General features: G+C 44.6%; 1 protein-coding gene across 3 annotated transcripts in view; it reads right to left on the bottom strand.

The window, feature by feature from the left end:
- The window catches only part of LAMB1 (laminin subunit beta 1), a 63,245-nt gene that overhangs the window by 44,786 nt on the left and 5,140 nt on the right, over positions 1-13,319 (bottom strand). For all 3 annotated transcript variants that reach the window (XM_014452793.2, XM_023751069.1, XM_023751070.1), the window contains 3 exons: positions 10,464-10,537; positions 4,008-4,196; positions 3,853-3,916 (listed from right to left, as the gene is read on the bottom strand). In XM_014452793.2, the coding sequence (XP_014308279.1) occupies positions 3,853-3,916; positions 4,008-4,196; positions 10,464-10,537 (327 nt within the window). The remainder of the gene's footprint in view (positions 1-3,852; positions 3,917-4,007; positions 4,197-10,463; positions 10,538-13,319) is intronic.

Genomic DNA, 13,319 nt, shown 5'->3' with positions numbered 1-13,319 from the left:
GATCATGACAGTAAAGTTTAACATGATGGGACAGTCTCTGGAAGACAGACAGGCTACAGCCTTCCCATTAGTTTAATGAGAACGTTTACTCTGTGATGGATTTGTGTGCAGATTGACGTTTCGGGAAGAATGGAAGAGAGGAGACATTTATGACTGAGGTGGCATGACTGTCAGAATCCATGGGCACACAGTAATCTAACTACTGCAATGCCATCTGGTTCCTGTAGCAACCAGTGCCAGTCTCGAAATCAAAAAATTCCATCCAGGTGGGAAAGGGTTTATCAAAGCACCCAAATTCTCATTAACATTAGTGTAAGATAGTTAGGAAGAAACATACAGGGTGGGGCAAAAGTAGGTTTGCAGTTGTTCATATAGGAAATAATACAATAATCTCTATATATAAAAGGCTAAGTGACCTTTACAACCGGTTGACCGAACGACCAGTTGCTATGATGCACACTGACCACCACGGGGCAGACGTTCAACGCAGGAGCTGCCCCCTGGTGATCAGTGCTCTCCCACAGCCAACTTCCCATGCCAGTCAACCTCCCACGGTCCCTCCCCCTGGCCAGCCTCGATCACCAGCCAGGCCGAGGGACCCCACCCGGGCATGAATTTGTGCACTGGGCCTCTAGTTAATAAATAATAATACAAGTATAAACTCTGTGTTTTGCGTACTCACAACTGTAAACCTACTTTTTCCGTACTCTGTATTTCTGTATTTATTTTTGGAGAGGTAAATACTATCTGAAATTCCCCACCATTTAGATGTATTCCAAGTTACTAAAATAGATTTAACACTATAGGATAACCACACTCCAGGTACAGAATATCTCAACCAAGTTTTGAAGCAACATGATGATCTATAAATTTCTTTGTCCTAGTTTTACAATACAAACTTATCAATATAATTACCAATAAAATACAGTGGCAGAAGGATAAAGGAGCTTAGTATTAGCATGATGGGGCAAATGGTTTTTTTCTCAATCTCTCTTATCTTCTTTTTCCTGGGTCTATAGATCTATGCTGATTATAGAAGCTGGGCAGCCAGTTGCATTCTACAGTAACTTTATAAGCCAAGAGCCATTCCACCTTCTGATCAGTGTTTTCATTAATTACTAAGTCGCTCTTGCTACAGTGGACCCCACAAGATTGATTGTTCCATCTGCCCTCCCGCTTAGCTCTGTAGCCTGAAACTGCTCCTAAACGTTACTTTCATTTCTGCTGATGCAGCCTTATTTCCCGCCCCCAGCCTTCTAATTTACAACACAAGGCAACAGGGAATTGGCCCAGCGTGTCAGATACTTTCAAAGCCTAAGTACAATTTTAAATACTTATAATATATGCATAGCTTACAATAGAGACGATAGAGGAGCCGTGGGTGGAAAGAGAAAGTCCATGACTCCATGCATTAAAGTTGGGCTCTTTGTAAAATCAAAAACTAAACAGAGAAACCGAATGGAATTTATGAATGCCAACATTTCCTCCTGCACAAATGCTCCTACGTAGAAAGAGCACAAGCGCCCATTGACGAGGCCAAACAACAAACTTGAAGAGCAGCTGGAGTATTTAGAAACCCTTGAACTGATCTTTGTGGAAGCCCTCAGAAGAGCAAATACACTCCCCTCCACTCTCCTGCCATATTTTACAACAACTGAGTCTCGCATTGACTGCTGTTCCAAGAGGCAAAAATCACTTGTGAAGTGAGTCTCAAAGGTCTCAACAATAGAAACAACCAAAGAGCGATTGTTCCCTTGATTACAAAGTAAATCAAAAGCATGAACAGCTAAAATGGATGCTTCTTCGATCTAGAAATATTTTCTGATGCCATTTAACAACAGAAGACAACAGAATTATAATGGCAACATGTTCCCCAAGTCCCACAAGTTTCACCTAAAAAGGAGTAGACCGTGAGTCCTTCTAGGGACATGGCACTGGGGCCCGGGGCTGAGGGTGAGGGGTCATAGGAGCCCAGGCGGACATTTCTCACAGCTGGACTTTGAGAGCAGGGAGGGCAGGCCCCACAGAGCTCACTCAGAAATCGCACAGGGCTGGTCGTGCCACTAAATATTTGTTTTTACAACAGAATGAAAGAGCAAATTGCAGATCAGAGACAGTCTGGGCCACAGAGAAATTAAATTAAGTGGGGAAACAGCAGTCTCCTGGCAATGTCCCTGGACTTCTTCCATTCCCCTTCTCCGTGCTTCAGGCTGGGGGCTCCGTGGGGCGGGGCCGTGGTTAAACAGGCCATGCCCAGCTGGGAGATAAGGATTGCCCTGCCCCACTACCTGCCTGTATGCAGCTCAGCAGTGGGGGGAGGGGGGAGCCCCACCCTTTCATGCTGACCCAGGACCAGGTCTTCACAGGACCTAAGCCGCCGCTGACAGCAACAACAGTAGCAGCGCAGCTTCAACCTACCGAACACTTTCTATGCGTCAGGCATGTTGGTAGGTGATTTATGTACATGAACTCACTTTCCCTCCCTAACAACCCTAAAGTCAATATTACTCTCTCCATTTACAGATGAAAAAAAAACAGAGGCTTTAAAAGTTTTAAGCAAATGACTTGCCCTAGGTCACAAAGCTATTAATACGCTGGCACTGGGACTGAAACCCAAATCTGTCTGACTCCAAAGCCCATCCTTGTAATTAGTGCATATTCTGCCTCCCAAAGAGATCTTAAGGTAATTCTGAAAAAATCGTAAGCATGGTTACTGAAGGCTGCAAAGAGCTCTGAACTGAGAGTCCTAACTTAGGGGCTTAGGATCTGACATTAATGCCAGCTCTCTCTCTGAGCTTCAGTTCACTCAGCTGTAAAACGGAAACAACCCTCACCTCATTGAACATATTGAACGCAGCTGAGACTTCTGATTTCGCTCACTATTCTTTCTTTTCTCCCTTTGACATAAGAGCCCTAGTCAAGAGTGTGAGAGCGCATGGCCATCTAGCTAGAGTTGTTCTGCAGCGTAGCCTGCAGTATAGTCATGTGACTAATTGTGGCCAATGAGATGTGAATAGAAGTGATAATAGCTTCTGTGTCACTTGCCCTTCACTTCCTGCCCTCCCACAGGTTGGGACAAAGCCATTGGTTCAGTTCTAACCATGCGGACAAATAGAATAAGACAGAAGGCACCTGGGAACCTGGGTGACCTACTGGCTAGGGTTCCCAGATTTAGCAATAAAGACACAAGATGCTCAGTTAAATTGAATTTCAGACAAACCATCATTTTTTAGTATAAATATGTCCCAAATATCACATGGGACATAGTTATACTATGGGGTATACTTGTGCTAGTCACAAATATTACATAGGACAGTTATACTAAAAAAAAATAATTCACTGTTTATCTGCAAGTCAGATTTACCCGGATGTCAGTCTGTCTTTTATGTAGTGAGCCTACATGTGGCAACTGAGCGCCTCTTCTCTGAAAATCCCTCTGGGTGATTTTGTCAGAGAGAAATAACCTTCCATTTACTTGAGCCACTGTATTTTTTGGGACACTTCATTACAGCAACTTAATGTGTGTGTGTGTGTGTGTGTGTGTGTGTGTGTGTACTTACACACACATACTAGTAAACATATATTATACTGAGCAAAATAAGGTATTATGACAAGCATAACTGCTTGAGTATTATGACATCAGTCTTTTACGCTTATCAAAATGTATTACCCATCAACGAGGACTTTGATTACTGCCAATTTCGAGTTTCTGGTAGGGTTGTGCAGAGAAGAAAGGAAATGAAGAGGGTGGATTTAGCACTGTATATTTAGATTCTGGGTAGCAGTGCTCTGGCTAAGAGTTCTTCCATGATTGCTATTTTCCATCAAACTTTTATTTGAAAACAAGCTTACTCTGTATCCTTGGACTATAAGGATCATCTATTTTGAACGCAGGATCTAAAGCACGAAATATCACCTAAAAATAGAGAGAAGAGTAATTGGTATTTCTGCAATGATCAAAAACTAGATTTGCAAGTAGAATGCAATACAAAAAAAGGCAAACAAACCTCTCCTTCTGTTGAGGGTTCAATGTCAGAATATCGGGAATCACAAATTATATCATCGACGTTCTTCATGGGGCCCGTTGAAACGCCCGGAAATGAGCTCTCACAGTCATACGCGAAGTATCTGTACACGCCCCAGGTTTTCCCAAAGTCCGACGATCGTTCTATCAGCATCGCGGCTGGGCGGAATGTCTAAAGGCAGGGTGGGAAAGACTCATTTGCTGTTTTTCTGTTGTTGTTTTTTTAATCTCAAATGAAAATAACACTCAACTGTGTGCCACAACCATGAATGCTTGTGGCTGGTATTGCAGACAACAGCTGGATGTCAAGTACTTCAAGCTGTTCCGCGGAACCTCTTCTTGCAAGGAAAGTGTCTAGCCTCTAAATTTTGCACTTTCTCCCACCCTACCAAAGACTAGTAAGCTGTTTCTCTTTAGAAGCTGATTATAAACAGGCCTTAATAGCCGACAAGTTTTGATACATTTAGTCACCAGGCCCATAAGATGACTGGTTAGTATGAGTGCTTATTCTTTCCATCTTTCATTTAATTATTCAACAGCTGTGTAATGCCTACTACTCAGTACCACACACTGGTCTATATGCCGTAGACAGTCCAATGAGGTACCAATATAGATATAAATCATTTACGACACAATACATCAAACACCACAGTAGAGTCACATGTGGTGTGCTTTGGGAAAACATGAGGAAGGAATTACTAACTCAGGAATCTGGGGAATCCACTCCTTAGCTATACACCCAAAAGAACTGAAAACAGGGACTCGGACCGGTGTGTGTACATGAACGTTCATAGCAGCATTATTCACAACAGCCAAAAAGTAGAAACAACTCAAATGTCCACCAACAAATAAATAAAAACAATATACATACAATGGAATATTGTTCGGTCATTAAAAGGACTGAAATTCTGATATTTCCTACAGCACAAATGAGCCTTGAAAACAGTATAGTAAGTGAAATTAGCCAGGCACAAAAGAACAAATATTTCACTTACATGAAATGTCTTGAATAGGCAAGTACACAGAAATAGGTTAGAGGTTTCCAGGGTTGTAGGGAGGGGTCAATAAGGAGTTACTGCTTAATGGGTAGAGTTTCTATTTGGGGTGATGAAAAGTTCTGGAAATAGATAGTAGTGATAGTTACACACGGTTGTGGCTATACCTAATGCTACTGAACTGTACACTTCAAAGGGGTGAAGAGGGCAGAGTAGGAAGGAATTTGTTTGCCATGCTAAGGGGTTTCCTTAATCTTTATGCAATGAAAGGGCAACAGATTTAACTGGACAAAACGAACTGATCAGATTGCACTTCAGAAAAATAACTCTGTGGCAGATACTGGACACGGAAAAAAAATGAGACAAGGAAACCAAGAGACAGAAAAAAGATGAAGGTCTTAACTCAAGCCTTACAGTTTGAATACAGATAAAGGGATGGGTTTGACTACTGAAAATGCAGTGAAAGTAAAATATACTGACTTGCACTTGGGGATCAATTAGGTTTCAGTGCAAAGGGAGGGAGAGGAAAGAAACACAGGCACCTGAGCTTGGGTAGCTGTGGGGACTGTGCTGCTAATAACAAAGACACAGAAGAGATGTGAAGGCATTTGGTTTTGGACTAATGACATGTGAGGCATCCACATGACGACGCCCACTGGACAATTGAAAACAGTGGTCTGGCACACAGCTGCAAGGATGGAGCGTGAAACATGGATTTGGGAAACACGGTATACATACAATATTTGAAACCTCCACATAAATAACTTCTCCCCACAAAGCAATGGGCAAGCCCTGGCCGGTGTGGCTCCGTTGGTTGAGTGTCGTCCCGTGCACCAAAAGGTCGCTGGTTGAATTTCTGGTCAGGACACATGCCTGGTTGCAGGCTCGATGCCGGGGAGGTTGTGGGAGGGGGGGAGCAAGAGAAATGAAGGGGGCAGCTAGTTCATGTTTCTCATATCGATGTTTCTCTCTCTCTCTCTAAAAACAAAACAAAGCAACAACAAAAATGGGCAAGATAAAAGAGAGCCAGTCAGTGCTCCAGGAAAATCCATCAGCAAAGGGCTAGACAAGGAAGGAGAGTGGTGCCTTGAACTTTATATTATTTCATTTAACCTTCTCTTATGGACTGAATTGTGTCTTCCCAAAATTCTCATGTTGAAGACCTAACCCCCAGGATCTCAGACGGTGACTGTGCTTGGAGGTATGGTCTTTAAAGGCATAAGTAACGTGAAATGAGGCCGTTACAGTGGGCCCTAATCCACCACGACTGGTGACCTTATAAGAAGAAATTAGGCTACAGACATGTATAGAGGGAAGACCATGTGCAGACACAAGGAGAAGACAGCCGTCTGCAAGTCAAGGAAAGAAACGGCCACAGAAGAAACCAGCTCTGCTGACACCTTGACCTGGGACTATTGTCTAAGATAGCGGTTGCCAACCTTTCGGACCTCACGGACCACAGTGGTCCACAGACCACCGGTTGGCGACCTCTGGTCTAAGCCACCCAGTGTGTGGTACTTTGGATGGCAGCCCTAGGGAAGTACTTTGGCCTCACAACACATTTGTCTTACGGATGAGGAAACTGAGGCTCAGAGATACCAACTGACTTGCTAGCTATCGGCAAAGCTTAGATTCAATCCAAGCTGAATGAAGACCAAACCTATCTTTCTGCCTCCGTAGCTAACGGCATAATAGAGGACTGAAAATGGATGTCAGAGAAGAAGGAACGAGAAGATAGAAATCCTGGAAACTGAGGCAGGACAGAGGTTTAGGGGGGTGTGGTGAACAAGGTCAACTGGAAATAAGGGATGAATTAGAATGAGCATTGAAAGTAGGCAAAGGCTTCAACACTGATGAACAGCGTAACGTGAAGTCAGATTCCAATGGAGGAAGATCAAGAAAGTGAAGCGGACCTTGCAGACAGACACTTCTGAATTAAAACCAAGGCCCAACAGAAATCTGGGCGACAACTAAAGATACATTCCCAGACCTCCTCTTGCCTCTCTTAATCCTGATGGTCTTTTCCACTGATAAGAGGAGACAACTGTCCGATAATGAAGGTCACATTTTGACAGTCTTTGATTTATTCGACTACGAGTTGTTCAAGTCCTTTTTTTTTAACCTATTCAGGAATATTAAGAAATGATACTTTATTAGAATTTTAAAGTAAGGGGGGAAACCCCAGTGGCTAACTGAACAGGGCACCTCCCCATGAGAACAGCTCCTGGGTGGTGGTGTTTGGGGACAGACCGGCCTGATGTCTGTGTCATAAGGGAGCAGAGAGGAAAAGCCTCACAGCCAGTCCTGGCGAGGCTTCCTTCTCCCTCCCTTCTGGAAATTTCTGCGTCCCAAAGGGCCACCGACGGATTATCCAATTTCCTGTGGAGTTAAGAAGCTGCTGGAAACGAGAACAACACATTTTACCTACAGAACGGAAGCCTTTCCACGCTCTCTGCTTAGTCACCAACCTCTTCAGGCCTCACACTGCTGCACAGTTGCCTCTGAATTTCCACTAAATAAAAGAGCTGTGCGTTGGAAAACATCTGGCTATAGGCAAAAGCACACCAAGTATATGCTAAACAAATTTTGCCAGCCTAAGAAAACGCAATCCGCTTAGCAACCAGCCATCTCCATGGCAAACACGATTAAGAGTACGTGTATTCATCCTCACCCGCTTCCTGTCCTCACCATTGTTAATAGTGTCACTACCCTAGTTACTCAGCTTCGACATCTAAGTAATCTTTGATTCAGCCCTTTCCTTACCCTTCCTTCCACTGCTCAGCTCCTCATCTTTCTCCAAGTCATGGTTTGAGTGACCTTTGATTCTAAGGGGTCCAATTGACTTTCTCCACCTCTGGGCGATGATTCTCAGAGGCAGAAGTAGCAGGGGCAACGGGATATGTGTGATCAGGAAAGCTTCCCATAATGCTTCCCAAGACCTCTGGGCTGCAGGAGGCGGCTCCCTCCTACCTGAGGGTCACAGACAGCCTGTGTGTGGACACCAGCCCTCTCGTCAGTCAGCCCTTCCTCAACACTGACCTCAACAAGAAGCCCCCAAGGTTGTCCCAGGCTCTCCTTCGCCATTTCCGCTTGACTCCCTCCCTGAAACACAGGTCTCAATTCCTTGTCAATTGTTCCCTATTTCCTATGAAGTTCACATTCCTCAGCAAGGAGTCAAGGTCCTTCTGTCATCTTACTTCCCTTCCTCCCCTCACGGCCCACAGCAAATCTGCACTGTACGTGCTGAACAAGCCTTGCCAGGAGAGTCCCACCAGCAGGGCCTTGTTCTCAGACTGTTTCCTCTGCCCAGAAGGGCTTTGCTCCCACCTCCTCCCACTGAAATGCTGCTCAATCCCCCTGGCCCAGGTCCAGTGCAGCCCCAGTCCTCTCCCCATGAAGCTTTCTCTCCTATCCCAGGCTCAAGTTACTCTCCCACGCCTCCATGCTAATGTACATGATCTGAACTTCTGCTATGGCAGTTGGCATATTCTGTCTTGTATTAGAAGTTATTTGTAAGTATGTTTCTTCCCTAGAAGCCTGGAAGCTCTGGGTGGGCAGTAACTCCTCTATCTTTATAAAGCCCTGGCCGGGATGGCTCAGTTGGTTGGGCATCAGCCCGTGCACTGAAAGGGTGCCAGTTCGATTCCTGGTCAGGGCACATGCCCGGGTTTCAGATCTCCATCTACAGTAGATGTTGTGTAGGAGGCAGTTGCTCGATGTTTCACTCTCATGTCAATGTTTCTCTCTCTTTCTCCCTCTCTCTTCCTCTCTCTCTCTAAAAATCAATTAAAAAAAATTTTTTTTTCAAAATCCCATGAAGCCTGGACCAATTTCTCACAAACACAAGATGGCTGGTTTCATTCACTTATTCACTTTTCAGTAAATATTTGTAGAGCAATTATGTGCCAAGCATTAGCATATATACAAATGATCACATTCCCACTATGGGCCCGGGTAGCAAGATTACCCCTATAACCAGAACCGAGGGGTATGTCACACAACCTCATAACACAGGTGTTGTTATTGTTCCACTTGACCAAGGGGGAAGCCAAAGCTCTGGCCACACATGCCAGGAAGGGGCAGGATGGGGATTCACACCCAAGTTTGTCCAACCCCACATAGATGTTGCTGTTTACACATGAGCTAGAACCAAAAGGATGAGTTCTCTCTCATAAAGTCTGACAACTTGCACCCATTCTTCACATCTCAGTTATTAAATCACCACCTCCTCCATTTGACCTCCTGCACTTTGGTGCAGAATTTCATCCTTGGCCCACTGGGTTCACGTGAATGAGTTTCAACTACAGAATATGTGCCCCAAGGACTTTTAGATAACAAAAAAAATCTCAGAACTACCCATGTATGTAAACAGAAGCCTCTTCCAAAGTAAAAGATAGGACCATAAACATTAATAAAGATGACTGAGTATATTCAGGTGTCACATAACATGAAGGCAATACCCTCATGCGTAGCTGAGTGTTCATTTCAACTGCCAGGTTGAGTGTGTGATCAATGAAGGGACAAGGAGTAAGTGAAGAAGGTGTTTCGTGGAAGCCCTCCCCACCCTCGCGGTATCAGGTGTCACAGTGTAAACGGTCAGCAGTAACAGCAGGGAATGAGCAGCCCAGTACCTCCCGGTCACATTCTGACCTCCTCGCCCGCCCCTGCCCCCACCTCCCAGGCTTCAGGAGAGGACACAAGCGAGACTTTCATGGCCACCTGCCCACATGGTCAATCTACCCTGGCACCTTCTCCGAACCCGAGAGGGGATAGATAAGGCCCCCGACTCCCACTGAAAACTATTCACAGGTGATTTTAATCGGAGAAGTAATAAGTAAATTATGGGTTTTGTGTGAACCAACGTGTACTCTAAGCCATGTGAAGTCTGTCATTTCCAGGCAGCTGCTGAGGAGGGAACAAAGGGACTTTGTACAGAGGCATTCCCTGGTCCGGAGTCATTTTACATCTCGAAAAGAAAAAGAATGAGAAAATCCACGCTTAAGAAGGCCTGCACATTTCGTAAGGGAACTGTACACTGTGCCCACAACTCTGCAAACCTGGAAACGAAAGATATACACTTCCTTTCCAGTTACCAAACTCAGCATTAAATCATCAACACAAGCGATCAGGGAGTTACCCTCCAGATGTTTTATTGCGGTTGGGAGAATCAGAGCTGCCTCTCTCTCCCCAGGGAAAGAAAAAGATACCTAGTTAAAAGTTTACAGTGGGAGTACCTTAGAATAGTGGCTTTCTCTGCTTATTGCTGTGTAGAGTATTTAAGCATATCCATGCCCTTGTTTAAAAACCTGCTCAACTATCCCAATTTATAGCAACAATCATATGTAAGTGCCCATTTAGGTCAATTCGCAACAGGCATCTGTTTTGAAAGTGGGAGTATACGGTGCTTTCACGTGTCATTTGTGAGAAAGTTATGGATTCCTTACCTTGAAGGTCATTATGAGATGAGTAAAATGGAATTCTGCTTCCAAATCCAGTTGGATGGTTACATTTTCCACGCCTATGGATATTTTTAAATAAAAAGGAAACAGCAAGGTAAACAGGCATATCTGTGAACAATTGAGACCATTAAGTTATTTTTTTAAAATATATTTTATTGATTTTTTACAGAGGGGAAGGGAGAGGAATAGAGAGTTAGAAACATCGATGAGAGAGAAACATCGATCAGCTGCCTCCTGCACACCCTCCCACTGGGGATGTGCCCGCAACCAAGGTACATGCCCTTGACTGGAATCGAACCTGGGACCTTTCAGTCTGCAGGCCAACGCTCTATCCACTGAGCCAAACCAGTCAGGGCCCATTAAGTTATCTTTACGCTTCTCACAGAAAGCCTCTTTGCCTTCTACCTTAACCTGAAGGTGCAGACAAGACGACAATAAGCCTCTGCCCCACCCGCTGGCGTGGCTCAGTGGTTGAGCATCAACCTATGAACCAGGAGGAGGTCACGGTTCGATTCCCGGTCAGGGCACATGCCCGAGTTGTGGGCTCGATCCCCAGTAGGGGGCATGCAGGAGGCAGCCGATCAATGATTCTCTCTCATCATTGATGTTTCTACTTCTCTCTCCCTCTCCCTTCCTCTCTGAAATCAATAAAAATATTTTTTTTAAAAAAATTCAGGTGGTAAAGCCCAAGTCCAAGGATCCTCGTCTCCCACACACCCTTCTGGAGCTCAGCATGTGGAATCTGTTCCCGGGAATAAGGCATCTGGCAGAGTGCCTCCTGCTGCATCAAGGACATCTTTTCTTAGGAAACATCTCCCCACCCCTCTAAGCCAAGAGGCTCTCCAAGGGGAAGGAGAGGGGCACTTCCTGTGCACAGCAGGGACTGGGCTTGCAGTCTAAAGCGCAAGGGCACAATCCGCCTTCAGAAGAAACACAAATACTCCCTTTTCTCTACGTAGCAGCAAGGAAAAGAACTGAATCTACCACATATGTTAGTCATACTCCAATTTAGAAAAACCCAGCCCTGATGGAGAAGGCTTTGGATGCATTTCCACAACTGGAAAACAACGCCAAAGAGACAAAGGATCGGTCCAGTAAACAAACGAGCCCAGACAAATACCAACATCTCCCCTTTCCAGGGGAGAGCCTGCACAAACACATGAGTCTTTGCACCAGGCCCCAGGGTCCATCAGAGCGGCTTTCACACACTGGAAAACCACTGGGATTCCAGAGATGGAAAAGGCCTGCCACCCCAGCCCTAGGAGACCTTTCCACCTTTCCTACACTTGAGAGAGCTTTGGGGGTCCACCTTCCAGAGCAAAAGAAGCCTTAAGTGCAAGAAGACAGGAATGTGTCGGAATGAATCATGGCACTGGCGCTGGTGTATTTTCAGGAAACCAGCAGGACTTTTGAAATAAACTCTCGTGCTGAAACTCTACCATGTCAACTGGGGGGAGGGGAACGTGGCCACTGGGATGGATGTGCGTTAGGTGGGAGGTTAAAGAAAAACATTATAGTTATACTAACTTTATCTCAATTCTTAAAAAGAACCACATTATAAACCTGTTCTGGACATTTCCTTTCAGATGAAATGTTAGCCAAGTCACCACATGTCTCCCTTCTCCCAGGCTTTTAAAAACTCGCAATATTTGTTCAAAGTGAGGAGATAACGAAATAACATAAATACCAACAAGACTGGTGCCATTTCTGCAACATAAGACCATGTGCTGCAATGTGTGGCCTAAAAGCACATTCCATTTTAGATTTATAACCTAATAAAGCACTACAGTTGTTTTGTTTTTGTTTTTAATATGGGAAGAAAAATCCATGGAGAAAAGAGACAAGGTCATCTTCCACAGGGTATCTGATTTCTGTCAGACCCAGGAATGGATCACCTTGGAGGGTAAGTTAAAAGTAGCTGTACATGCCGAGCCTGATTCTATGCCTGAGAACTGATCATTTAATGCCTTCATGTAAAGCTCATTTTGGACAGAAAACAGATAAAATCACATTTACAAAGGAAGTCCTTAATTGTCAACTATCAGACAACAGAGAGATGACAGGGGACAGTAACAATCGGTCTGGCTTTCTAAAGACCACGTTCCATCAGTCTCGTGCCATCTAATCTTGTGTCAGAGTGACAGAGGAATCTAATTGAGAAACACCTCCTTTCTGGCATTTGGCCTCTCTTGCCACACAAATTAAAAACCGTAGAAATTTTTAAACTCCTGATGTTACCAAGAAAAACCCCTCCTCTAGAACTACAGCACCTGTTCTGGACATTTCCTTTCAGATGGAATGTTAGCAAAGGAGACCTTTGCTGACCTTGATGAACTATTTTACTGTCTATCACCTAAAATGGGAACGGTCCCCATTCTAACGCTCAGGCATCCTTCCTCCGTCTCTCCATTTCACTGGAGAACGTGAGCCGTCAGGAAATGCTCACAGTCTACTCATGAGCTTGTGCTGTTCCAGAAGTCCTTTGTGATTCAGGAACAGATTTACAGAAACTTCTCTTTCACCTTGATCAACCAAGACATCCTCCTATCAGAATTAACGAGGCTCTGACTGATGCGTGCTCTCTGCGGACCAGTCTATCTCAATCAAGCTGGTAACCAATGGCATCCTAAGGCCAACCAGTGAATAGCCAACCGTCCTCAGAAACCAACAATCTTCTAGAAAGCATGTGGGATTTTATAGTGGATGATGAGGAAGTCTACTAGGAGTTCTTCTTTACAGAATGATGAAGGACTGCCAGCATCCACAAACTTCTCAGGTGTAGGGCATGTGATAATGAGATCTAGTAGTGTCAATGCTTTCTATGGCCAGGCTCAGGTTCAT

The sequence above is a fragment of the Myotis lucifugus genome, unplaced genomic scaffold (genome assembly GCF_000147115.1).
Source record: "Myotis lucifugus unplaced genomic scaffold, Myoluc2.0 scaffold_18, whole genome shotgun sequence".
NCBI classification, from domain to species: domain Eukaryota; kingdom Metazoa; phylum Chordata; class Mammalia; order Chiroptera; family Vespertilionidae; genus Myotis; species Myotis lucifugus.
This window is presented reverse-complemented; position numbering and strand designations above follow the sequence as displayed.